Source organism: Diabrotica virgifera, chromosome 10, assembly GCF_917563875.1.
Source record: "Diabrotica virgifera virgifera chromosome 10, PGI_DIABVI_V3a".
NCBI classification, from domain to species: Eukaryota; Metazoa; Arthropoda; class Insecta; order Coleoptera; family Chrysomelidae; genus Diabrotica; species Diabrotica virgifera.
In genome coordinates this window covers 27538627-27563851 of record NC_065452.1, presented here as the reverse complement: position 1 = coordinate 27563851, position 25225 = coordinate 27538627, and the positions used below count along the sequence as shown (strand labels likewise).

Below are 25225 nucleotides of genomic sequence, written 5' to 3'. Positions count from 1 at the left end.
CCTATAAAAATATGGATTTTGGATATGGATTGGATCCAATTTTGGATGCATTTTATGCACTTTACAGTGCAATTATGCATTTCCACCCATTTTTGAATAGTAGACTTTTTTCTGATATCATCCTGAACATATTGCAAAAAACTGCAAGTCTCTATGTGTTGTATTTAAAAATTTATTTATTTTGTACTAAATGCCCTCGTCTACTATGTTGTATTAGTTTGTTTATTTGTTATTTAAATTTAAGCGAAGTTAAAATAATAAATAAATTGTGCCTTTATTGGGTCGCAAAAGTCGGCTTTATTAAAAAAATCAACCGTTGGCAGTTTGTTTTGGTAACGGTGCGTAATCCTCTGCTACTTGTGTGTACCCTGCAAAAAGTTTATCCGAAATAAATCAAACTTATTCAAAGAAGCATGATGGCAAACTTTAATTCTCTGTTTATAGGTTACCTACTTTTCTAGAGGGGCGTACGTTACCTTAGGCACAACTCTGGGTAACCAACAATATCGTACATATGTAATTTTAATCCCTTTTATTAAAAATGTTATCTCAGATCTGCATAGTAACGTGATACTGATAGTATCAAGTTGAAGACCCTAAGCGCGTACAAATTATGGTTAAAAAAAGATCTTTGAGAGCCCCAACGTGAGATTTATTCGTTTGTTATTTTAAATCTTAAAATATTCATTTCCATTGCTTCTTATTTCTTTCTCCCGCCAATAAATTTATAAGTCTGCCTTCGTACTGGGAAAGGGATCGAATACTAAAACTTTTTATTATGGTAATAAACATTCGGCTTCATTTTCGCTGTTATAATATCGATGGTATATTGCCTTTTTAATTTACCTCGCGTCCCAAATCTTCGGACACTCTTCTAAATTACTGCTGCCCCTAATTTGAGCTCTAATCTAAGTACATAAATAAATTAAATATGCCCATTTAACAATAAAACAAGTAAAACCGGAAGTCGATTTTGAACTCTTCGTGTATCTCTGCGTCGATTGATATACGATTTCACTAATTTTGAGTCATTTTTACTAAAAATCCACGAGAAAAAAGTTTTCCTGTAATTGACTGTATACAATATATTACAAAAACGAATAAAGTCCTTTATAAAAGGTATATTTGTTAAAATCCCTAAAAAGGGCTACATCACAGAACTAGTTTTCGATCGAATGACCGATTATCATCAGTGGTTACGTGATTCTAACATGCTAACCACCAAAATACAAAAATATGATGGCATTGCCACCATATAGTCAACACGTGAACAAGTCAATTTGAAGCTCAAATGGCACCTGGAGAATACATTGGATATTTTAGACATCCATGTTTAGTTCACATATTTTATCTGTTTCCATGACGGATCAATTGTAAAGGATTTTTACCCACATATTTTTATATTTTGGTGGTTAGCATGTTAGATTTTATTTAGCGTATGGTTTAAGTACATCACAGAATATATTTAGATTTATGCATTATACAATGCATCACAAACAGATGTCCAGTTTTTTTATATATTCGATTGACCCTTCGGTTGCCATTACAAAGTCTATAGGGTCGCCTGTGTATGCTCTGCGTAGGCAGTCTGAACAATGTGACTGATCGTCTCTCTTGCAGCGCCGCAGTCACAAGAAGGCGAGGGGAGTTTACCCCATCTGTAGAGGGAGTCGGCGCATCTTCCACAGTTTGTTCGAATTCGATTAAGGGCTGTCCAAATCTTACGGGGACGTTCAAATTCGCCAGGTTTCCCTATGATGTCCGGTAGACTATGGTAATGCGGATCTGTCCTACTTTCCCAATCTTCTCTCCATCGGGTATTTAAGTCAAAGTTGGATTGCTGCAGCGGTTGAGCAGATTGTAGAGGGGGTACCCTGGATCGGAGACGGTTTCCAAGAATATCGGGGATGTCGTTGTGGACTAGAAGCTGGCGACTGTCCATTATTTTATTATATTCTTTAACCAATGCATGTTCGCGGCGTAGCTTGGGTGGTGCTATATTACTAAGGGTAGGCAGCCACATTGTAGGGGTGGGCTTAATTGTGCCTGTTATCATACGCATAGCACGGTTTAGTTGGGTGTCGACCAGGTGGGTATGCCTGCTATTTAGCCACACTGGAGCACAGTATTCTGCCACCGGATATATCAGGCCAAGAGCAGAGGATCTTAATGTTGATGCTGTGGACCCCCATGTAGTGCCGCAGAGTTTTTGTATTATATTGTTGCGTGTTTTCAATTTTGCTGCTAGTTTCGTCGCAATACACTCGCAATTCTCTGTTTGTCAGCCTGTTGTTGAGATGAAAAGCTGATACTTCAGTTTTTGTAGTACTTGGCTGTAGTCTCCATTTCTTAAGGTATTCGCTGAGGATGGATAAGTCATTCGTGAGAGTGATTTCTGTAGTTTCTAAAGATTGGTGGCTTGTTGCAAGGGTCCAGTCGTCAGCATATCCAAACTTCCGAGATTCGGTTTCAGGCATGTCAGCAATATAGAGGCTGAAAAGTAAAGGGGCAAGGACAGTACCCTGTGGAAGACCATTGTTAAGTTTCATCTGTCTACTCGTCTCCTTTCCCATAACAATAAGGCTCTGTTTGTCAGCATGTTGTCAATGAGGTTAATTATCTTTCTGCAGGAGATAATACGGGCCAGTTTATATATTAATCCCTGTCTCCAAACAGTATCATATGCTGCTGTTAGATCTATAAATACTGTTGCTGTCTTTTGTTTCTTTTGAAAACTAGCTTCTAAAAAGTTTTTAATGACAGCAGATGAGGGCGGAAGCCAGCTTGTTCAATGGGGACATTTTCTAGTATCCTGTGACTAATTCTGTTGAGGAGAAGCTTTTCTAATGGTTTATATACCATGCTGAGTAGAGCTATGGGGCGGTAGTTTTCTGGCTTATCGTTTGATTTGCCCGGTTTCGGAATTGCAATTATCTTTGTTCGCTTAAGTGAGAAAGGAATGTTACCTGACTGAAGTATAAAGAACATTGCAAGCCACTGTTTCGTGTATGCACCACTTTGTATCAAGAACTCTGGATGGATACCATCAAACCCAGGTGCTTTACCTGATTTCATTTCTTTCAGCGCATGTGTGATTTCAGAAATAAGTATTCTTGCTGAATATTCGGAGTTCGTTCTGTTCATTTGTTTTAATGCCCTTATCATGCATTTTAGAATGTTAGAATCACGTAAGCACTGATGATGATCGGTCATCCGATTGAAAACTAGTTCTGTGATGTAGCCCTTTTTAGGGATTTTAACAAATATACCTTTTATAAAGGATTTTATTTGTTTTTGATTTTTACTAAACGACAATCTCAACTAAAACAATAGTAATCAGCAATCAGATGTAAAATAAAACCAGATCAATCAGAATGTGAAATAGAAATCAGTGATATGAGTATTGAACAAGTAAAGCAAAAAACAAGACAATTCAGAAAAACCACCAAAGAGATAAATAGTAACCAGAATTAATAATAATTGTTGTTTAATAAGAGGAGTATGAGTAGATGCATACATGACATGTTTTGGAAGATACAGGTCTTCTTTTTCTGCTGTTCTCTTATTGCTAGCTCCAGTCCCTTTAGTGATATTTTTAGATAAAATATGCTTCCTGTGAATGTGGAATTTAATAATATTCACATTCACTAATTATTCAGTTATTTCTTGCTTCTAGGAACTATCCAATGGATTCCATTTTATATGGAATTTGGATGGTGTCACTTTTTATATTTCGGTATTTTTAAATTATAGCGTGATAACTATAATGAGCATGTTTTCTGATTTTATAATTTCAAGGTTGCTTAATCTTACATCCATAAAGTCTGAAGTTTAATTAATTTTTTTCTGGCTTTGATATAATTCTTTTTCGAATTATTCAATGAAACCAGCATTCATTATAAGATTTTTTGCTTAAATAATATTATTGATACTGTAAAAAATGTAATACTTATACCTTATACATTGTCCTCATATTTACGTACTGTTTTTTTACGAATTCTCAATAAATATAATAATACTCTAGTTCTAACAAGAAAATACTTTTATACAAACAGAAAGTGAAAATAAAGACGAAAACAAAATTTAGTGAAATTGAAGCATATTTTTCTTGTATAAAACTGGTCGTCTCAATCAATCACAACCAGTAAAGCAGGAAAATTTCAATTATATCCTTTATAGATATTAAAGAATACTTACATTTTCTGGATATGTTTGGGTTTTAGTTGCTTTCTCTTTATACGTATAGACAAAAAATAAAAGCTAGCAGAACTATCGTTTTCACTAGTTAAAAATGATTAATAAAAAAAAACGTGAGCGGCCGTGGAGTAACGGCATAATCGCTGGCCTCATACGCCAGTGCACGTGGGTTCGAGCCCTGTCAAAGACAAACCATTTTCATTTCCAATAATGACACGAGTCGTCTCACCGTGCCTCGGAGAGCACGTTAAGCCGTCGGTCCCCCTGGGCTAGTGTACATCGGCACTAGTTACTTGAAACAGGGTTAAAGATGTAAATGGCGCCGGAACTGTCCGAAAGGATCTCTCTACCAATATCTTTTATTGTGCTTGAAAAGTCCTTTCAAATAAGCAATATTAAATGTCGATTACATTCAAACTAAGCGAGATATGTTGCAAAAAATTGATTACTAACGAATTTTAAGAAAAAAATTTAGAAGTATATTTAACCCCTCACCCACAAGAATTTAAATGCATCGTTTTCCTTCTACAATACATTTTACTACAGTGTCATTTCTAAGTTTAAAAAGTTGAGCGGGTTTAAAGTGAATGGTTTTTGAAAAAAAAATAAGATCAAATTATAGAGCGTATATTTAAATTTTTTTAAAAATCTTCTTTTTCTCCATGTAACTTGAAAATGATAAGAGCTACTGTTATAAAAAATAAAATCAAAATGTTTATCTAGAAGTAACCTTCATTTTTGTATGGCATCTTTTTTTTGGCATCTCTTATCATTTTCGAGTTACATGGAGAAAAGGGAAGATTTTTAAGAAAATTTAAATATACGCTCTATAATTTGATCTTATTTTTTTCAAAAACCATTCATTTTAAACCCGCCCAACTTTTTTAACATAAAAATAACACTAGTTAAATGTATTGTAGAAGGAAAACGATGCATTTAAATTCTTGTGGATGAGGGGTTAAATATACTTCTCATTTTTTTCTTAAAATACGTTAGTCGTCAAATTTTTTACAGTTTATCTCGCATAGTTTGAATGTAATCGACATTTAATATTGCTTATTTTAAAGGCCTTTTCAAGCACAAGAAAAGTTATTGGTAGCATTATACACCTAAAATCGACCGTTTCTCTGTTATTTCAAGTTAAATACACTGATTTGAGCATGCACCAAGAAAACAAGTTTTTTCACTCACCATATCTCTTTTTGTGTTATAACTTAGAAGAACTTGGACACTCTGTATCAATAATTATGTTAATGTTAATATTAATGAATAGAGAACTGAATTGCCTTTCAAATGAGCTAGCACACGTCCCCTATTCTCTTTTAAAAAATCATCGATTACGTCATCACGTCCAGACGTATGACGTCACTAGTATGATACATATGCCAAAAAATAATATGTATATTAAAATCAAAAGTCGACCTTTTCCGGTAATTTCTAATAATGTTGTTTATTTAGCTAATAATTAATTTATGCGATACTTTATGAACCCACTGTATACGAGTAGTTATATCTGTAGTACTTATAAATAAATAAAAATAAAAAATATTTGTTTCTTTTTTATTCATTGGAGTTTTTTTATAATTTTTGTTTTATTTGTTTCTCGGGTTAGGGTCAAAAATCACATTCTTAAGTATGCTAGGTTTATTGCAGTTTGGACATTTCTATTAAACATTTCGACATTTCTATATAAAAAAAAAATAAAAGTGAAGCAACAAAATGTACTTATGTACATATCTATAGAAATAATATTTTAGTAGGTACTTATGTTATGAAATAAGAAATTTATGACTATGAATCTGCAATCAATCACAAACAAGTCTGGCTAATTGGCTCTGCCAAAGACATTTTTCAGAAAAGAAAAGACATTTCTATTCAAGCAATAAATTAAAATAAAAATATACAATACTTACACTAATATTAATTGCAATAAAAACTTAGACACCATAATTTAATAGATGCTTATAATTTAATAGGTGCCGAAATCAATGAGGGTTTGTAGCGTAATAGTATATTTCAAAGGCTAACCGATTTCAGCACTCTGGTGCCGTAGTATAGGAGCATTTGTAAATATGCCCCCGGGTAGTAGTGCTATGCAGAAGAAGTAGTAGTAGTGATAATTCTAACCTAAAAATAAGGAGAATGGTGTGGGCACGTACACAGAATGTAATATTCTGTTGTAAAAATAGGTAGAGGTTATAGGCACTCCTAGATTACAGGAGAGAAACAAGCTACAGGGGCAACATTAGGAACGTGGGGAGTAAAAAAAGGTGTGATATAGTATAACACAAAAATGTTTTATATATATACAATAGGTATATTCTTATATTATAGAAAACACATATTAGACGTAATTTTACCGATTAGGTAAATATAATATAGATATTATGTCTGTTTACTGTAAGTGGAGAATTTTTGTTTATATCGATGATATCATCAATTTTTTTGTATGTTGTTTCTTTGTCGCTTAGGATATTCTATTTGTTATCGACGTGAGGTTAAATAAGTTAAATGTGTCAGAATTTTAATTTCTAAATAAATTAACTTATGACAAAATTAAAACATGAACATATTGAAATCAACTTTGCTCTTTGGAGTTTCGATAAATAATGATATCAAATTTAAGTAATAATCATCCGGCAATATGTCTAATTTGTTATACAATTAATTATTTACCTTGTTAATAAATTAAATATCGTATTAATTTTACATAATTTATTATTTATTTCTTACACACATCTATTTTCAGTCAGTTAATTGCAATCAGCAACAATTTTAATTCATTGGCCATGTACAAATACAAACATTTATACCCGCACAAATAAAAATATAGACACATAAACACAGAAAATAAAGCAGAATATCAGGAAAATACTATTAGCTCAGTTTCTAGAGCAAAATTAAATGTTTGGGCTTTAAACTTGAAGATAATCAAAACACAAACTGTTTTTATTTAAACCCTATCTGTGGATTTTTTGCAGAGAAAAATCGAGAAAACCAGTCAAATCGACCATTTTTTCAAAAATTAATAACTTGGTTTCTTTAAAAGCTGCAAAGCTGATTCTCTGGATAATGTTTACTTATCCTTTAAACAGGGGTAAGATGGACGCTGTCCAATGAATACGTTTTTTCAAAATCTTAGTTTGCATATTTTATTTTCCACCGATATTTCGGAAGGCTGAGTTTATTAAATACGGTTAACCGATCTTAATTTAGAAAACATATTATTAAAATTCAAAATTTATTCACCAACTTGTATATCTTCGATATTCATTAAGTATGGCGAAAAATGTAAAAAAAAAACGGCTCCGAACATTGATCTGCATGTCTCTCATAAGCTTATTCTTAGCAATCGTCTGTATATCTACATCTCAAAGACTTCCAAGCGTTTACGCATAGCCTCACGTCCACGCTTCCATTTCATACAGTAGGACTGGATTGACTGAAAAATAGCAATATGTCATTCCAAGGTCAATATTTTAGATCGTGGCTGCAAAGTACGTTTCTCATTTTTGCAGGGCTCTGGAGCCATTTTGAAGTTGAAGATATATAGGTTATGTGTAAAAGTTTGAGTAAACTTTGAACCTCAACAGAGTGGTTAATAAAGCTTTAAAAATGGCGTCCGAACGGAATTAATTCGTGGTCGGTGGAGGGGAATTACTAAAATACGTGCACTCAAAAAATGAAACTGATTCTGCAAACATATGCTGCGATTAACATCGCTGGAACTTGTTGATGGATTTTGATAATAATTTTTTTAATTTGTATGTACTCGTAGTCTTATAGAGTACGTTATTTACACACAACCCCACCTAACATTACAAAATGTTAGGGGGAACTCCCCTTATCACTCAGGGATATGAAACATAGATTACGACCGATTTTAAGACCTACCGAATATACATATATAATTTCGTAAATATCGATCAAGCGGTCTCGGAGGAGTATGGAAACTAACACTGTGGCAGGAGAATTTTATAGATGTAAATATATAGATGGCTATTAACAAATAGGGGTTAGTGATAGAAGAGTGAAAATTAAGGGTTGTATGTATTTTTTAATTATACATCATATAAAATTAAGGTAGATAATTTTGTCCAAAAAAATAAAAAAAAATGTCAGGGGGGCAACCCCTTATAACTTATGGGTATAAAAAATAGATTAAAACCTCTTCAACGTCCTACAGGATAAACTTGTAAAATTTTATAAAAATGGGCCAAGCCGTTTCAAATTAGTATGGTAACTAACACTGTTACAGGAGAATTTGATGTATATAGAAGTAACTGCGCATTAAATAATAAAAGTGGCTAACTTTGAACCTAATTAACCTAGGCAAAAAGTTTTTTTTCTGAAAATTCGTATAAAAATACCAGCTTTTGAAATCCTAAAGTAGATTTACTCTATAGTCAATATTAACAAAGTTATTCAAATTGTTTAGAAGTCAAAAATGACTCGTATTTTACTAAACTTTTTTCGGAGTGATAAAAACAACTTTTTAATAATTTTTTTCAATATTTTAAAAATATAACTATTATTCTTGCATGTGGTTTCCACAGAATTATTATTTTCTGAACAATAACATTGCGAAAAAAGCTCTTTGCGATAAACAAATTGAATAAAATTTAAACTAATTGACGAATCGTCTTAAAAATTTTTGTCCATTATATGGAATGCTTGACTTAACTTTTCGTGCAATATGAAAGTCTTAAGGCTATTTTCGCAAAAGGTATAGCACATTTTTTATTTTTGAAATTTTAGTCTTATTTTGCACTTTCCGAAACAAAAAAGGATCGAACCAAATTTCAAAAAGAGCCATTTTAAACCTTGGCTCATCTACAAAAAGAAGAATATTATAAATAAGATATTTAATTACCCTATTTTTACCTGTAGCGATTTAAACGAAAAAACTGCCATTTTTGACCCTTATTTGTTAATAACTAAATTTCTCGTCCAAACTGTGACGGGCATTTTTGTATTTATAATGTATTAGGTATATATAGTACCCAAAAAACCCATTTGCAACCTGGCTGCTCAAGTGTCCCGACAAAAACCTTATTTCTCTGGACTACTAGTACTAACGTATCGCCAGCATATCTAATATTGTTCACATAGATTTGTAATTATTCGTAAATCTTTATCGTCCAATCCAGCTGTTTTCAATATTTCTAGCATTTTCTTATGCACCTTGTCAAAACCCTTTTTATAATCAATTGCACAGATATATACATTTGGATTTATTTCTCTACATATCTGTGTTAGTACCTACCTACTTGGATACTATTTGAACAAGACTGTGTATTTTGGGGACTCTATAGGTATAGGTGTGCTGTCTTTCTGTCGTGTGGTGTTATTATTCTTCTTTGGTAGTCTGTTAGCTACAAGCTACTCCTTAAATTTAGATAATCTTCAGTATATTTTATTTTCAATAATGTGATTAGTGCTGTTGTATTTTTGTGTATAGACAATTACAATTAATTATTGTAGTTTAATCCCATATAATTACAATATTTAATTTCAACATGCCATAAGACAACAGTTTTAGAACATCTGTGAAAAGTGGATAGAAAGAATATTACTTGATTACCTATTTTCCTGAATGCTTTGTTTGCTTCTGCTTCTTTCACTTCCCTTTGTTTTTTTTTGAAAAACAATGTGTAATCAGTGTAATGGCATGTACTTAGATTATTATATCTTGCTTATATCAATAAAAGTTGTTACCCTAAAAGTTTTTATCTGGATTTTTGACTGTAAAATTCACTGATTATAGCCTTTACAAGGTGCTTAGTAGAACAGTTTTGGAAGACTGTGAATAAATAATAGATATCTACATGTAGTCTAAAGGTTTACCTACAACTATCAATATTCATACGTATTCATTTATTTGCTAAAAAGTAACAAAATGAAAATCCCCTGTAATATGGCCAAACTGTCTACGTCAATGGTCATGTTTTTTGTCAACTTTTTTGTTGTAAAAAAAGCCGTAAAATTAAATATCGGTTTGTTTTAATGTGTGGTACACTGAACAGGTTCAGTTGTAATTAAAACTAGTTAATTAATAATAGTTTTGAAAACTCTTATATTTTGATAGTGTTTATAGTAACAGCGACGAAAAAATTTAACTTTTTTTCGAATTTGGCTAAAACATGAAATCAGGATTCTATAGAAATGTATGTAAAGATAGCTACTGGTACAGGTGAGACGAAACTATCCAATAATAATAACAATAGAAACATGTAGGAATGTGGTGTTTTTATAAGTTAATAAACTATTTAGTTTGTTTGATATTTTGTCTCCATCACCGTATAAATGTCAAATTTTGCAATGTCAGAACTTCCAGTTTATGTCAAAAGGTTATTAAGTCCTATTATTTTATTAATTTTTCCATATTTTTTGAAAACTTTGTTGTTTGATTAAATCATAAATGCGAATAAACAGATTTAGGCAACACATTTTCCTTTTTTCAAATTTATGTCGAAAGAATAAATTTGATGGATTGGAGATTTGATAGAAATGTGTGTCAGATAATATTAATTAAACGTCAGTTATTTAAAACAAGTTTAAAATAGTTTTATTATGTAGTGACACTTTTATTATGTAATGAAGATGAAATATAAACTCCCGAAATGAGATCAAAAGAACAGGCCGCTACAAATAAATAACTAATTAATTTTAAACTCAAGAGTGTCTATAAAAGGGATTTTTAAAAGTTTATGTATTGGTGGCTTGAAGGCAAAATGAATTATTTTTCGAAAAATATATTTTTCACGTATATTTAAGAATTATTGAAGATAAGTTGTCTTCCCCGGGCCTGTTATTCTGTATTAAAACTGTGGCGATATAAATAATATCTTTACTACAATCACAATAAAGATGCACTAGAAATAAACAAACCAAGAAACGTTGAATGTTACAAGGAGCACTCCCAAATCATAATTTACAATAGGTTTGTTCTAGCATCAGTTTCAAACGGTTTGAAACCATCAGCGAATAGCGGACCAGCGCGAGTAGAGGGGATAGCACTGGTGACTCGGTGACTGTATTTTGACTTAGTTTGACTGTTTGCTAGAACAAACCTATTGTACCGGGTGTCCCAATAAGAATGGCTCTCAGCCATATCTCAGGAACCGTTTATAGTACAGCTTTGGGAAAAAAATTTTATAACAAAAGTTGCCTCGAGAAAAGCCTGGAAATTATTTTCATATTTGTAAGTCCACCGCTAGAGGGCGTAATTGAATATAAAAATTTTAAAATCAAAATTTTACAAAATTTACATAATGAAAGGGCACTGAAAATCCGATCATCGTATTCTGCGCAAAATTATACGAATATTTGATTTCACAAGTGTAACTCTACCTTTGCAAATAAGAGGTGGGGGTGAGTGGGAACCTTGTTATGAAAAATGGCTGTAAGTCCGGTTCTGCTTAATCGATTTTTGCAAACTTGGACTCGTTGAAAGCAGATCTTTTTCGTTAATGTAAAAGTTATAATTACGAAACAGCCTAGTAAGTAATATGCCAGCTAGGGGGCGCTATTTTATGTTTTCAGAAATCTAGTTTTCTTTGGAAAATATTAAATACAAGTATGCACTTTTAACCCTGTATTACAAAATTAGACCAAATTATCAACAGAATATCGAAAACCGCATGTCCATACCTTTTTTCTATCTCGAGATATCTTAACGTATAAATTGTAAACAAACTGATAATGTCACCGGTAAACGAAGTTAAGGAAATCAAAGTGAAAACAGGTAGTGTGCTATGGAAACAAATTAGAGCGGGACACTTGCGGAGTGCCGACAGAAGTGAATATTTCTTATAGATTCAATTATATTCGGTTCGATTCAATTCGATTCCATTTAATTGGATTAATTTTATTTATTAAAATTAGGCTTATAATTTAATATATTTAAAATATACCCAATTTAATACATAATATATATGGTTTGTCAAACGTAGGAAAGAGTTTGAAAATCTTACAATCGCCGAAATTTTTAAACTTTTTGCTACGTTTGACAAACTCTACTAGTGATTTTCCCATTAATTTTAGAATTAACAAACTTTCAAAAGAAGTTTTACTTCAAATTTGATAGTGAATTTAATTATTATTATATAAAATGAATCGGATGTTTAAAAATACAATTTGAGAATAAGTAGGTTGAAAGGAATAATGTAATCAACAAATTTAAAAAAGTCACTTTTGTATAACGGCCTCCCCTTTAATGAGAGTATCTAAAAATAAATGAACTCTTCCATGTATTATTTACGATTAAAATTTACACGTCGTATTTACTATACTTCATCAGTAATTAAATTTTTAAATTAAAAAATATCGGTTAAATTATTAAGAAAAATAATAATTTAAAGCTTTATGTACCTTTATATCTTATTAATCCTAATTTTAACGGATAAAATCACTAGTATATAATATTATGTATTAAATTAGGTATATATTATATATTTATATTAAATTATAGATATAATATATATTAAATAAAATTAAATCTAATCGAATGGAAGCTAATTGAATCAAACGCATATAATCGAATCTATAATAAGTATTCACTTCTGTCGGCATTCCGCAAGTGTCACGCTTTAATTTTTTTCCACAGCACACTACTTGTTTCTACTTTGATTTCCGTAACTTCGTTCACAGGTGACATCATCAGTTATGTTTAAAAATTAACACGTTTCTTAAGATATCTCGAGGTAGAAAAAAGGTATCGACATGCGGTTTTCGATATTCTGTTGATAATTTGGTCTAATTTTTTAATACAGGAATATTTTCCAAAGAAAACTAGATTTCTGAAAAACATAAAATAGCGCCCCCTAGCTGGCATATTACTTATAGGCTGTTTCGTAATTATAACTCTTACATTAACGAAAAAGATCTGTTTTCAACGAGACCAAGTTTGCAAAAATCGATTAAGCAGAACCGGACTTACAGCCATTTTTCATAACAAGGTTCCCACTCACCCCCACCTCTTATTTGCAAAGGTAGAGTTACACTTGTGAAATCAAATATTCGCAGAATTCTGCGAAGAATACGATGATTGGATTTTCAGTGCCCTTTTATTATGTAAATTTTGTAAAATTTTGATTTTTAAATTTTTGACATTCAATTACGCCCTCTAGCGGTGAACTTACAAATATTAAAATAATTTCTAGGCTTTTCTCGAGATAACTTTCGTTATAATTTTTTTTCTCAAAGCTGTACTATAAACGGTTCCTGAGATATGGCCGAGAGCCATTCTTATTGGGACACCCGGTATATACATTGTAAATCCCAAATCATGATTTACAAAGTTTATAAATTCTAAATCAACAAAGTTTATGCATTGTAAATTATGTTTCGGGAGTGCTCCTCGTAACATTCAGCGTGTCTTGGTTTGTTTATTTCTAGTGCATCTTTATTTTGATTTTAGTATAAGGTTCTGAAACTGTGTTCTTGTCGCATATTTAAGTTTAACATTGTGTTTATATGGGATTATTCCACACTTATACTAAATTTACATTCAAGATGCAGTAGAAATAAACAAACCAAGCTTTGGAAGTCATGATTTGGGATTTACAGTGTATAATTATACATTGTACATTATGATTCGAAGTGCTCCTAGTAGCATTTAACGTGTCTTGGTTCGTTTATTTCTACTGCAACTTGATTGTAAATTTAGTATAATTATAATGACAATTACATTTTTACCTAAAAATTTGACGTTTTGATGTCCATTCCGAAAATCGTTTTCAAAAAAGATTAATATTAAAGAAATTGTGTTAAAAAGCGTGTATAACTGCCAAGGAGTCAAGGAGGTTATGTCTTTTTCAAAATTGAGCTTTACATACTTGGCCATGGTATTGTAGGCAACTGCCACGCTTTAGCTTAAAAGATCTGAGGGTGGATGTTTTATGCCCTATTCTGCAGTGCTGATTAGTCTGTGTGTTTCTGTATTATTTACATGTGCTTCATCCGGCTGTGTGTGTATGATTGAAAATGTGTGTATTGTTGGTATGTTCTTGTTATTCACTTCTTTTGGTATTGGCAAGCAAAACTTTTAGTCATGCTGTATTCTGCTGATGGGTTTCCTACACATGTTTATTCATTTAGTAGAACGATGCTTCTGTGATTTTTCTTTTTTTATATATCTGTTTCTTTCATTTTTATTGTTACATATTTCCATTGTACTCTGTGTTCATGTCCTAGGCATGTTTTCATATGTGTGATTTGTCCAAATCCCTGTTTTTGATGTAGGTACCTATGTTTCATGCTCGTTTATCCGGAAGCTTAGTGCTCTTGCAGTTTGTCCCATATAAAAATTGTTGCATTCACAGTGTATTTTGTAGGCGCAGTTCTTTGACCTCTCTTGTTTGATGTTGGATTTCGTTTTGGACAGGATAGGTCTGACTGTATTGTTGTCATCCTTGAGTCTCTTCTTGTAGTTTATATGTAGTCTTAAGTCTATATAAATAATAGTGTATAATTTGAGATACTAGACATGAAACAAAAGCAGACGATTTCAAAAGTACGAAATAAACCAATTTTAAAGCAGAGAAGATATTCCAAAATTATCAAATGATCAATATTTACCTATAAAGGAACTTTTTAGACTATTTTAACGATCTTCTTTTCTAGTACCTACAGTAGTAAAGTAGATAAAGTGTAGACCTCATGGATTTTCGCAAGATCCATGACATTGAAAATAACACGTAAAGTAATGTATCGGTATGACATAGCTCTTGTCAAAATCCATTACCTTCTAATACATAACTCAAGTTGGATGTTACGTACTCGTGAAAATTACTGGTAAAAATAACTTTCCACCTGTAAGTAATATATTATTACGAAAGTATTGTTAAATAATATGGTATTATACTAGTTTATTTTCATATATGTATATATCATAAACTGTTTCAAAAATAAATTGAACAATGTTTAAACTCAACAATAATTCTTGTTTCCTCAACTCGTTTAATTTCTCTTTTAATTTTTATGTCTGTGTTAAATATTTTCTTGCATTATTATATCTTATATCGCACCTCCGCCCAAACAGTCATAAGTCAAAAAAACAAAGTGTCGAGGAAACGACGTTTAAAATTTGTTCTAGAACTTTTCCGGGCTTAATTAAAACATTATTAAAATTAGAACAATAACTATTTTAGTAAGTTACAAAGATTTTTGAAGCTCTAGAAAATAGCGTATTAAGTCTATCTACTAAAAATATTTAAGAAAATTTTTTTTTGAGTTGTGACAGTATACAGAGAAAATAAGGAAAAATGTACTAAATATTATTTATTAAAAGTGGTTTTAGCAATACAGAATTATTATTTAACAGAGTTACGCTACGCCCGGTGTCATAATCAACTTAAAGTGAACATTAACTAAAGTTCACTTTAAAGTTGACATTTGCCAATATGATGGGTATTGATAAAGGTACCAACTTAAAATTTAAAGTCCACTTTAACTGATTATGAAACCGAACGTTATACTTTTTAATTATCTAACTTTAAATACGTATACCTAAGTAACAAAATTAAATAAAATATACAGCAAAAAGAAAAATAAAGGTGTCACTTTTCTTGAACACATTGGCAGATTGTTTTGAATAAAGCAATCACATAAAACTGTCTTAACTCGACAAATGACGGTTTTATACAGATCTAAAAACATAACTGCCTTTTACAAACCGATATATGCCACTGTTATATTCGGTGCATCGTTGATTTTGATTTTGGTAAACCATATTATAATGACGCTAGTGTCATCTAACGACAAATACTTCAACCATAGACGTAGTAACACTTTTTGAGATATGATTTTGTAGTTTTATTAAACTGGTGGTATAAAACAGTTTTTATTTATTTTTTTAGTTGTGACACTGTTTTAGCTGAGGTGCGATATGTTGATATGTTTTCGAAACTGTTTTCAACTACAATTTGTAATACGTAATATTTCTTCCTCAGATAATAATATTAAAATTGTGCTTATACTCATTAAAACAGTAGATAACATATTTTTTGTCTCAATAAATGCTGCCAATGTAAACACAGATGTTTTACAACGTAGAAACTCCATGGCACTGTCATAGAAACCGAAGGGTTAACTATTTTTACCTATTCCTTTACACTTTCTCATCATTTGTCTCCCTAATTGTACAGTAAACAGACAGCAAAATGTACTAAGCGAGTTCTTGGTTTTATCTAGTGTTTGATCTTACAGAGACTTGTTAGTCGCTTGGCGCTATTCGTGATTATAGCGACCTGTAAGTACCGGGTCACCTTCACAATGCCGCGAGTCCACGCGCCAGTTAGCACTAACACGTGAGTACTGACGAAGTACGAGACCTGGTAGTACCGGAGCTTACTTCCGAAAACATTAAAGTTCATCCTAGTAAATGTACTGATGGTAAAAAAAAATGCAACACTTTGTATACGGTTATTTATTTGGATCAAAACTATTATTTCTTTGTAAGTCTTATCTAAAAATATACAGGGTGTCCAGAAACTCTACCGACAAACGAAGACAGGAGATTCCTCAGGTAATTTTAAGACAATTTAACCCAATTCGCCTAGTCCGAAAATGATTCCTAAGGGAGCTAGAGCTCTTTAAAGATGGCGTCATGTAATTAGTTTTTCTTAAATATCCCCAGAACGCTTCTATTTAGAAAAACGAAAATTGGTATGCTTCTTTACTTTCATGAAATGAATCGATTTCATCTATTGCAAATTTCTAGTACCGGTCATAGGCGTCCGTTTTGGGTAGGGCAACGGTTATTTTATCGCCTAACTTTTTTGTCTTTGATTTTTAAGCATGTTTGACTCTGAATTATTAAATTGTGAGGTATTCTAGTACTAAAAGGTACTCTTACTTTGAGTCGATAGGATACACCGTTTTCTAAAAAAATCGATTTGAAAATTTTTCGTTCTTTGAATTTCAAAAATAAAAGATTAAAAAAAACTATTTAGAAAGATGAAAACTGGTACATTTATTTATATTCCAGAGATTAATCGATTTCATTAATGGTAAATTTCTAGTACCGGTCATAGGCGTCCGTTTTGGTTAGGTCAACAGTTATTTTATAGCATAACTTTATTGTCTTTAATTTTTAAGTATTTTTGACACTAGATTACTCAATTATGAGATATTCGAGTACTAAAAGTTACTCTTGCTCTAAGTTGGTAAAATACCTCGTTTTTTTTATTTTTCTCAATTTTTTTTTCAAATTCCCAAAACTAAAATTATTTTAATCGATTTTTCTAGTAAACGGTGTGTCCTACCGACTTAAAGTAAAAGTATCTTTTAGTACTAGAACACCTCACAATTTAATAATCCAGTATCAAAAATGCTTAAAATGCTTAAAAGTTGAAGACAAAAAAGTTATGCGATAAAATAACCGTTGCCCTACCCAAAACGGACGCCTATGACCGGTACTAGAAATTCGCAATGGGTGGAATCGATTAATATCTGGAAAGTAAATATGTATACCAATTTTCGTTTTTCTAAATAGAAGCGTTCTGGAGATATTTAAGAAAAACTAATTACATGGCGCCATCTTCAAAGAGCTCTAGCTCCCTTAGGAAGCATTTTCGGACTAGTTGAATTGGGTTAAATTGTCTTAAAATTACCTGAGGAATCTCCTGTCTTCGTTTGTCGGTAGAGTTTCTGGACACCCTGTATATCGCACCTCCGCTAAAACAATGTCATAAGTCAAAAAAGCAAAGTATCGAGAAAACGACGTTTAAAATTTGTTCTAGAACTTTTTCGGGTTTAATTCAAAAACTATTAAAATTAGTATAATAACTATTTTAGTCGGTTACAAAGGTTTTTGAAGCTCTACACAGTAGTGTATGAATTCTGCTAAAAATATTTATAAAAAATATTTTTTCTTGAGTTTTGACACTACATAGATAGGTAAATATAACGAAAAATTTATGAAATAATATTTATAAAAAGTGGCTCTTGCAGTACAGAACATAATAAATATCGATAAGTATTATCTGGTTAACACACTTATACTTTTTAATGATGTAACTTTAAATACAAGTAACAACATTAAACAAAAAATACTGCAAAAATATAGATAAATAAGTGATAAATATTTCTTGAGCACATACGCAGATTGTTTTGAATAAAGTAATCAGATAATATACTGTCTTAACTCGACAAACGACGCTTTATACACATCTTACCTGGACAAATGCCTTGCACAAGTTGATATGTGACACTGTTGATGTTCGGTGCACCATTGATTTTGGTTAATCATATAATGACACTAGTGTCATTTAACGACAAATGAATACTTGATGTATAAACGTAACACTTTTTGAGATAAAATTTTGTAGTTTTATTAAACTGTTTGTGCAATAAACTAGTTTTAATGGACTTAAGTGGGGACATTAGTGGGGGGCTGACTCAGCCCCCCCCCACTAAAGTATTAAATTCCTGCTCAGTGGAACGAGCTCAAAATTTTTAGTTTGCGGAATATGAAAGCTCAAAAATCGCTCATAAATCAGGGCTATTTGTTTTTTGATTTTTGCAAGTGGGGGGGGGGCGCTCAACACCAATACTTTTACTTTTACTATAATAACTTATACATGGTGTTTCAAAAAAAGTAGGTAGCACCGTCTCTAGGATAGTTAAAAGGCTGAAAAATAATTGGGGTTTTCTAAGTAAAAAATTGTTGTACCGGCATCCGTTTTCAAAATAAAGGGCGTTGAAGAAAAAAAATTTACACATTTTTTTTACTGGCAACATTGTAATGAAGTTTTATACGAATATGTTTTGAAAGCTGTTACATCCCATGAATAACTATTTTAAGAGTAGAATAATTATTATTAATCAAAATTCTAAATGGACTTACACGTCATACAATTTTACACCAAAAAGGTAATCTTGGTAAAACTCGATACTGTATACCATTCTCGGAATATTTTGATTTTAAATTATGAAGTAATAACGTGTAATTTTTTTCTTCAACGCCCTTTATCTTTAAAACGATGTCGTTACAAAAATTTTTACTAAGCAAACCACAATAATTATTTTTCAGTTTTTTACCTATCCTAGAAACGGCGTTACCTTTTTTTAAACACCCTGTATATAATATTTATTTTACTCTACTTTTTTTATAATATCTTGGTCTTGCATGAAACTTCTCTATTGAATAGTTTGGTAAGATTAGTTTAGTAAGAAGAATTTAATCCCTCAGATACATGTTTTAACTAAAAAGGCAAACAAGCTCTTGGACTGTAGTTTTATCACTCTTTTTATCATCTATCGTAATAAAACTATAAACGTAGTATAATGTTCCTTCATTCATACAAGTTATAATATGTACCAGTGGAAAATACAGCTCTTGTGAAAAATGTTGGATTGGCAAGTTAAATTTTCTTGTACCTACAATTTCTGATTTTATACCTTTAAAAGTGTAAAACTTTAAAAGGTTGCTTTAAAAGTGTAAAATATGAGACAATATGTTTTTCTGACAATATTTTTTTAGGCCAATAATGGAATAAAATACGTAATAACTTAAATGTGGCAATTATAATAAAACGAGGAAAGAATTCACAAAGGAAGGCTTTTACAATTTAGCGATAATTACAGATAAATTAGGGTGTATATTTATATTGTCTATTAAACAATAATTTTGCTGACCTCGGTTTCATTTTACAATAATTTTACCATATAAATACTCATTGATCAGAATAATTTTAAATAGTATACCTGAATAAAAACGATCATTTTCGTGCAGGTTAAAATATAATTAATTTTTGAAAATTTTGAAAATCTCCAAAATAACTTCTACTGTATGTGATTTAATGAAATATTTAATGACATTTATTCTAAGAATATTTTAAACTTGAGGTAAAATAAATGGCCAATATTTTTTATAGCTACCCAAACATTTTTTTGTTCCTAGACAATTATTAAGTAGAATTAAAAATGAAGCAATTGATTAGTGCTTATACCTGTTCAATGCACTCATGGAATCAATATATGTATTGCTTCATTATTTACATATCTAGTTTACCTACATAAACATAACCACGCTATTAATATAATCATAGTTGAGTTTAAGCACCTGTTAAAAAAATAGCAATAAAATAAAAGAATCGCCCGAAGTGAACAGAAAGTTCATTAAAAATGTAAAACAATATATTTATGTAAATTTGGCATGAAGCAAGTAGCCAAAACGTGCAAGCACTGTGATAGAATCCAGAACCGGAATAATCACCTATTCAATCATATGAGTAATTTAATTTAAATGGACAAAATAGTCTAGTCAAATAAAATTACATTACATGTAAATGAAAATGTAATTCCGTACACGTTGAAACAAATGTTATATCAAAGTTTAGGTGATTACAATTATTACAAAAGATATTTTCAAGAAAGTAAGTATCTAATTTTTATGAGGGGATCATTGTTTAAATAATAATTAAAATGGGTAATTTTTGCACACAATTTACTTTTTCACCTGCTGAGGTAATTCATGTTTTTATGAAGGTATTTAAAATTTTTTTCTACAAAGTTGAAGGAACAATTTTTCATATAAGACTTACTAAATTAAATTTGCCCCTTAATTTATTTAAATATTTGTAAATCAAGCTTAAAAAACAATTTTGCAAAAAATTATTATTTGCATTATAAATAAGCACTATAGAATATTTTATTTTGCAGAAAAAGTTGCGTTATGTTACCTTTATAAAGCAAAAAAACTGGTTGAGGAATAATTCAATAGTTTGAGATATGTAATTTATTTATTAAATATTACCATTGTGTCAATTGCAAAAACGTTGTTGCCGATATAGTATACACTTGTATAAGGTCTCAGATTCAGATTTATTTTTATGCACATTTTCTTTCGATAAATGCATAAATCAAAATTTCAATTAAACTCCCCTCCAAAATGGTGTTTGAAAATTGTTGTAATTTATTTATAACTTGTTTTTTAATAACATCGCTGGGATTAAAAATTTTTAAATGCTGGTCCTGACAATTTATCACACATTTTACAAAACAAAAGTTTTTCTAGGACCATTTTTTGCTGATATAACTTTTCCAAATTTAAAAATTCATAATTTGTTTATTTATCAATATTAACATTTAAAAACGCGTGAGTACCTACATCTGGCAAAGGCGCAAAATGTCGCCTGTCAAAATGTTCAATGTGTTTAATGTATTCATTTTTTTCGAATCCTGAGGAAACGAATTAATATTTTTAAAAAATTTAAACGACGAATGAAAGATTACATTATTACTGAGGGTTGAAATTCCCTGAAAACTCCTATAATGTTTATTTTAATAAGTTACAGATGTGAAAATAAAGAGTTTTTGCAAGAAATGTTCGTGCAGATATTATTATTTTTATCTTATATCCCAAATTAAAAAAAATATTGAAATTGGTCCATTATTAACCTTAACCCGCGAGCAGTCGCGCCGTTCTAAAAATCTAACATTGTATCCTTTTTCGCGATAACTTGATGAAACATTTTGCAACATAACTTTCCACTCGTAAGTGCCTCGAGGAAGAGTGAAGTAATGCGTAGGTTTTTTTTTCTTTTTGTGGAATTTATGGCTTTGGGGAGAGCCAATTAGCTTTAATAATTGTTAGAAATAATATTTCTAACATAGCAAGTAAATAAAAATACTATAAAATAAAAATTTGTTGTAAATTCGTATTGTGAGATAAAATCTAACGTTACAGAAGTGAGCGCAACTGCTCCCGGGTTAAAGATATTGGAACCAGCTCCTCCACCACTTTTCATTTAGGGTCGAAAAAAGTTTTCATTTAGGGTCATTACGAAAATCATTATTTTTCAAAATATTCTACAATGTTTACTACTTGTGTACAATGCATTGTTCCTTGTAGGATTGATAAATGTATTCACTCACTTTTAAATGTTATCTTTTAAATTTGGAAAAGTTATCTCGGCAAAAAATGGTCCTAGAAAAACTTTTTTTGTTGTTAATGTATGAAAAATGGTCAGGAACACAAATATCGAAACAGCATTTCAAAATTTTTAATTCCGGCTATATTATTAAAAATATAAGTACATATTAAACAAATTACAACAATTATTTTCAAACGTCATTTTAAAGGTGAATTTAATTGAAATTTTGATTTCTCAATGCATTTATCGAAGATATACATAAAAACAAAAGTGGGATCTTATAAAAGTGTATACTCTATTGGCAACAACCTCGTTTTGCAATTGAAACAATGGTAAGTAGTAATATTTAATAATCAAATTAAATATCTCATAAACTATTGAATAGTTTTTTTACAACTTTTTTGTGTTTCTCATTTTGGGGCAAAATAGGAATTTCAGACTAATAAGTTAAGTTCCTTATAATCAATTAACTATTCTGACTTTGTTATTTTTCAATACACAGTTTCATTTTCTTTCTTAAGTATCCCGTTTTGCCCCTGTCCCCCCTAAGTCTTATATGAAAGATTGTTCCTTCAACTTTGCAGAAACAAATCGCAAATACCTTTATAATAACATGAATAATTATAGACGGGTCTGTATCGTCGCCCCCGTTAGCGAAATTATTCCGATATCCGGTATATTCCGACATTCCGATTCGTGGTATAACAAATCCACAGGGTGCCAGGCAGTGCCGTGGTCGAAAAATTGTTTAAACAACTTTTTTTAAGCAAATTCACAAAAATAATTTTTTCATTTCGAACAATTTTTTTTTTAGATAATTTGGGTCATTCTGAACAAAACAGGTCTCTTGTCATTTTTCTCTAAAATTGATTGTTGTCGAGTTTAATGCGATTTAAAATTTAAAAAATGCGCAAATGACCATTTTTAAGGCTTAATAACTCGATTAAAAATTATTATTATGAAAGTAAAAAAGTGACCACATCATAGTTTAAAACCCCTCCTTTAAAATCCTGAAGAAATGTTTGTCATTATTTTATTACAAAGCTGTTATTTTTAATTATTAATAATTAGCGCTATAGTCCAGGCTGTATCGTCGCCCCCGTTACCGAAATGATTTCGGTTAGATTTTTTTTGTACAAACTTACTCAAAAAGAGGTCCCTATAACAAATCCACAGAGTGCCAGGTGGTATCTTGGTAAAAAAATTGTTTAAGCAATTTTTTTTAAACAAATTCGCAAAAATAATTGTTTTACTTCCAACAAATTTTTTTAGACCATCTGACTTATTCTGAGCAAAAAAGGTCTCTTTTGATTTTTCTCTAAAATTGATTGTTGTTGAGTTTACGCGATTTAAAATTTGAAAAATGCGAAAATGGCCATTTTTCAAATTTTAAATCGCGTATGGGTAACTCAACAACAATCAATTTTAGAGAAAAATCAAAAGAGACTTTTTTTGCTCAGAATGACAGATGCTCAGATTATCAAGAAAAAAATTGTTCGAAGTAAAAAAAAATATTTTGTGAATTTGTTTAAGAAAAATTGCTTAAACAATTTTTCGACCAAGGTACCACAACCTGGCATCATGTGGATTTGTTATAAGGACCTCTTTTTGAGTAAGTTTGTGCAAAAAAATCTAATCGAAATAATTTCACTAACGGGGTAGACGATACAGCCTGGACTATAGCGCTAATTGTTAATAATTAAAAATAACAGCTTTGTAATAAAATAATTACAAAAATTTCCTCAGGACCTTGCAGAAGGGGTTTAAAACTTGTTGATTACTTTCTGACCTTCGTAGTATAATTTTTGATCGAGTTATTAAGCCTTGAAAATGGCCAATTTTTTATTTTTAAAATTTGAAATCGCGTTTAACTCGACAACAATTAAGTTTAGAGAAAAATAACACCAGACTATTCTGCTCAGAATGTCCCAAATTATCTAAAAAAAAATTGTTCGAAATGAAAAAATTTTCTTGTGAATTTGTTTAAAAAAATTGTTAAATTGTGTTCAAAAATTACCCATTTTAATGGGTATAATAGTATAATACTAATAATATAATACTTTCCTGAAAATATCTTTTGTGTTCACCTAAACTTTGGTATAAAATTTGTTTCAACCTGTACGGAATTACGTTCTGATTACATGTATTGTAATTGTATTTGACTAGACTAGTGAGACAGTTTCAGAGTATGACATTATAACCCCACTATTAGGTCCACATATGACGTAACAAATTTGTTGCAGGGCAGGGTCCCAGGCCGGAGGCATCCTAACTTCGCAGCTGAAGGCAACCAATGGCTTGGTGAGTGGGGCGGGTTTGGAGTTGGCGACCCCGCCCCTCAGCGCGGCCGGTCAACTTAATTCTCAAGAGTTGCAAGGTTTATTTATTAATCCGCACGTCGGCTATACGCAGCCTGCGGCAGCGGGACAGAATTTGCAGATCGTAAAGCGGGAACCCGAGGATTTAAGTCATCATCGAAAATTGGACTGTAGTTCACCGAGTTCGGGAAGCATTGATGGTTCGATAATCATCCCCAAGCTTTCGAGACCTAAGGTGAATAATTAGTGTTATCTGTGCTTACTATTTATTGTAAATATTTTACGGGCTTTGGTGGTTAGTGACATGTGCTTCATTTATGGATTACTGTGATTTAATTTTAATAACATCCCATGAGAAATGACATAATTATGTATGGCCTTTTGAAATGGGGATTTGTGTGATTACTTGCTTTATTTATTAGTCCAGGCTATATCGTCGCCCCCGTTAGGTAAATTATTCCGATTCGATTTTTTTGCAAAAACTTTCTCAAAAAGAGGTCCTTATAACAAATCCACAGGGTGCCAGACGTGGTCGAAAAATTGTTTAAAACATTTTTTTTTAAACATTCACAAAAACAACTTTTTCACTTCCGACAAATTTTTTTAGACCGTTCGGGTCTTTAGGAGCAAAAAAGGTCTCTTGTGATTTTTCTCTAAAATTGACTGTTGTCGAGTTATACGCAATTTAATTTTGAAAAATGCGAAAATGGCCATTTTTAACGCTTAATAACTCGATTAAAAATTATTATTATGAAAGTCAAAAAGTGACCACATCATAGTTTAAAACCCCTCCTTTAAAATACTGAAGAAATGTTTGTGAATATTTTA

At 31.1% G+C, this 25225-nt stretch overlaps 1 protein-coding gene across 2 annotated transcripts in view; it reads left to right on the top strand.

The window, feature by feature from the left end:
- LOC114346982 (protein grainyhead-like) overlaps positions 1-25225 on the top strand; it is a 306307-nt gene that overhangs the window by 173152 nt on the left and 107930 nt on the right. For both annotated transcript variants that reach the window (XM_050663330.1, XM_050663329.1), the window contains exon 3: positions 24323-24632. In XM_050663330.1, coding sequence (XP_050519287.1) covers positions 24323-24632 — 310 coding nt within the window. The remainder of the gene's footprint in view (positions 1-24322; positions 24633-25225) is intronic.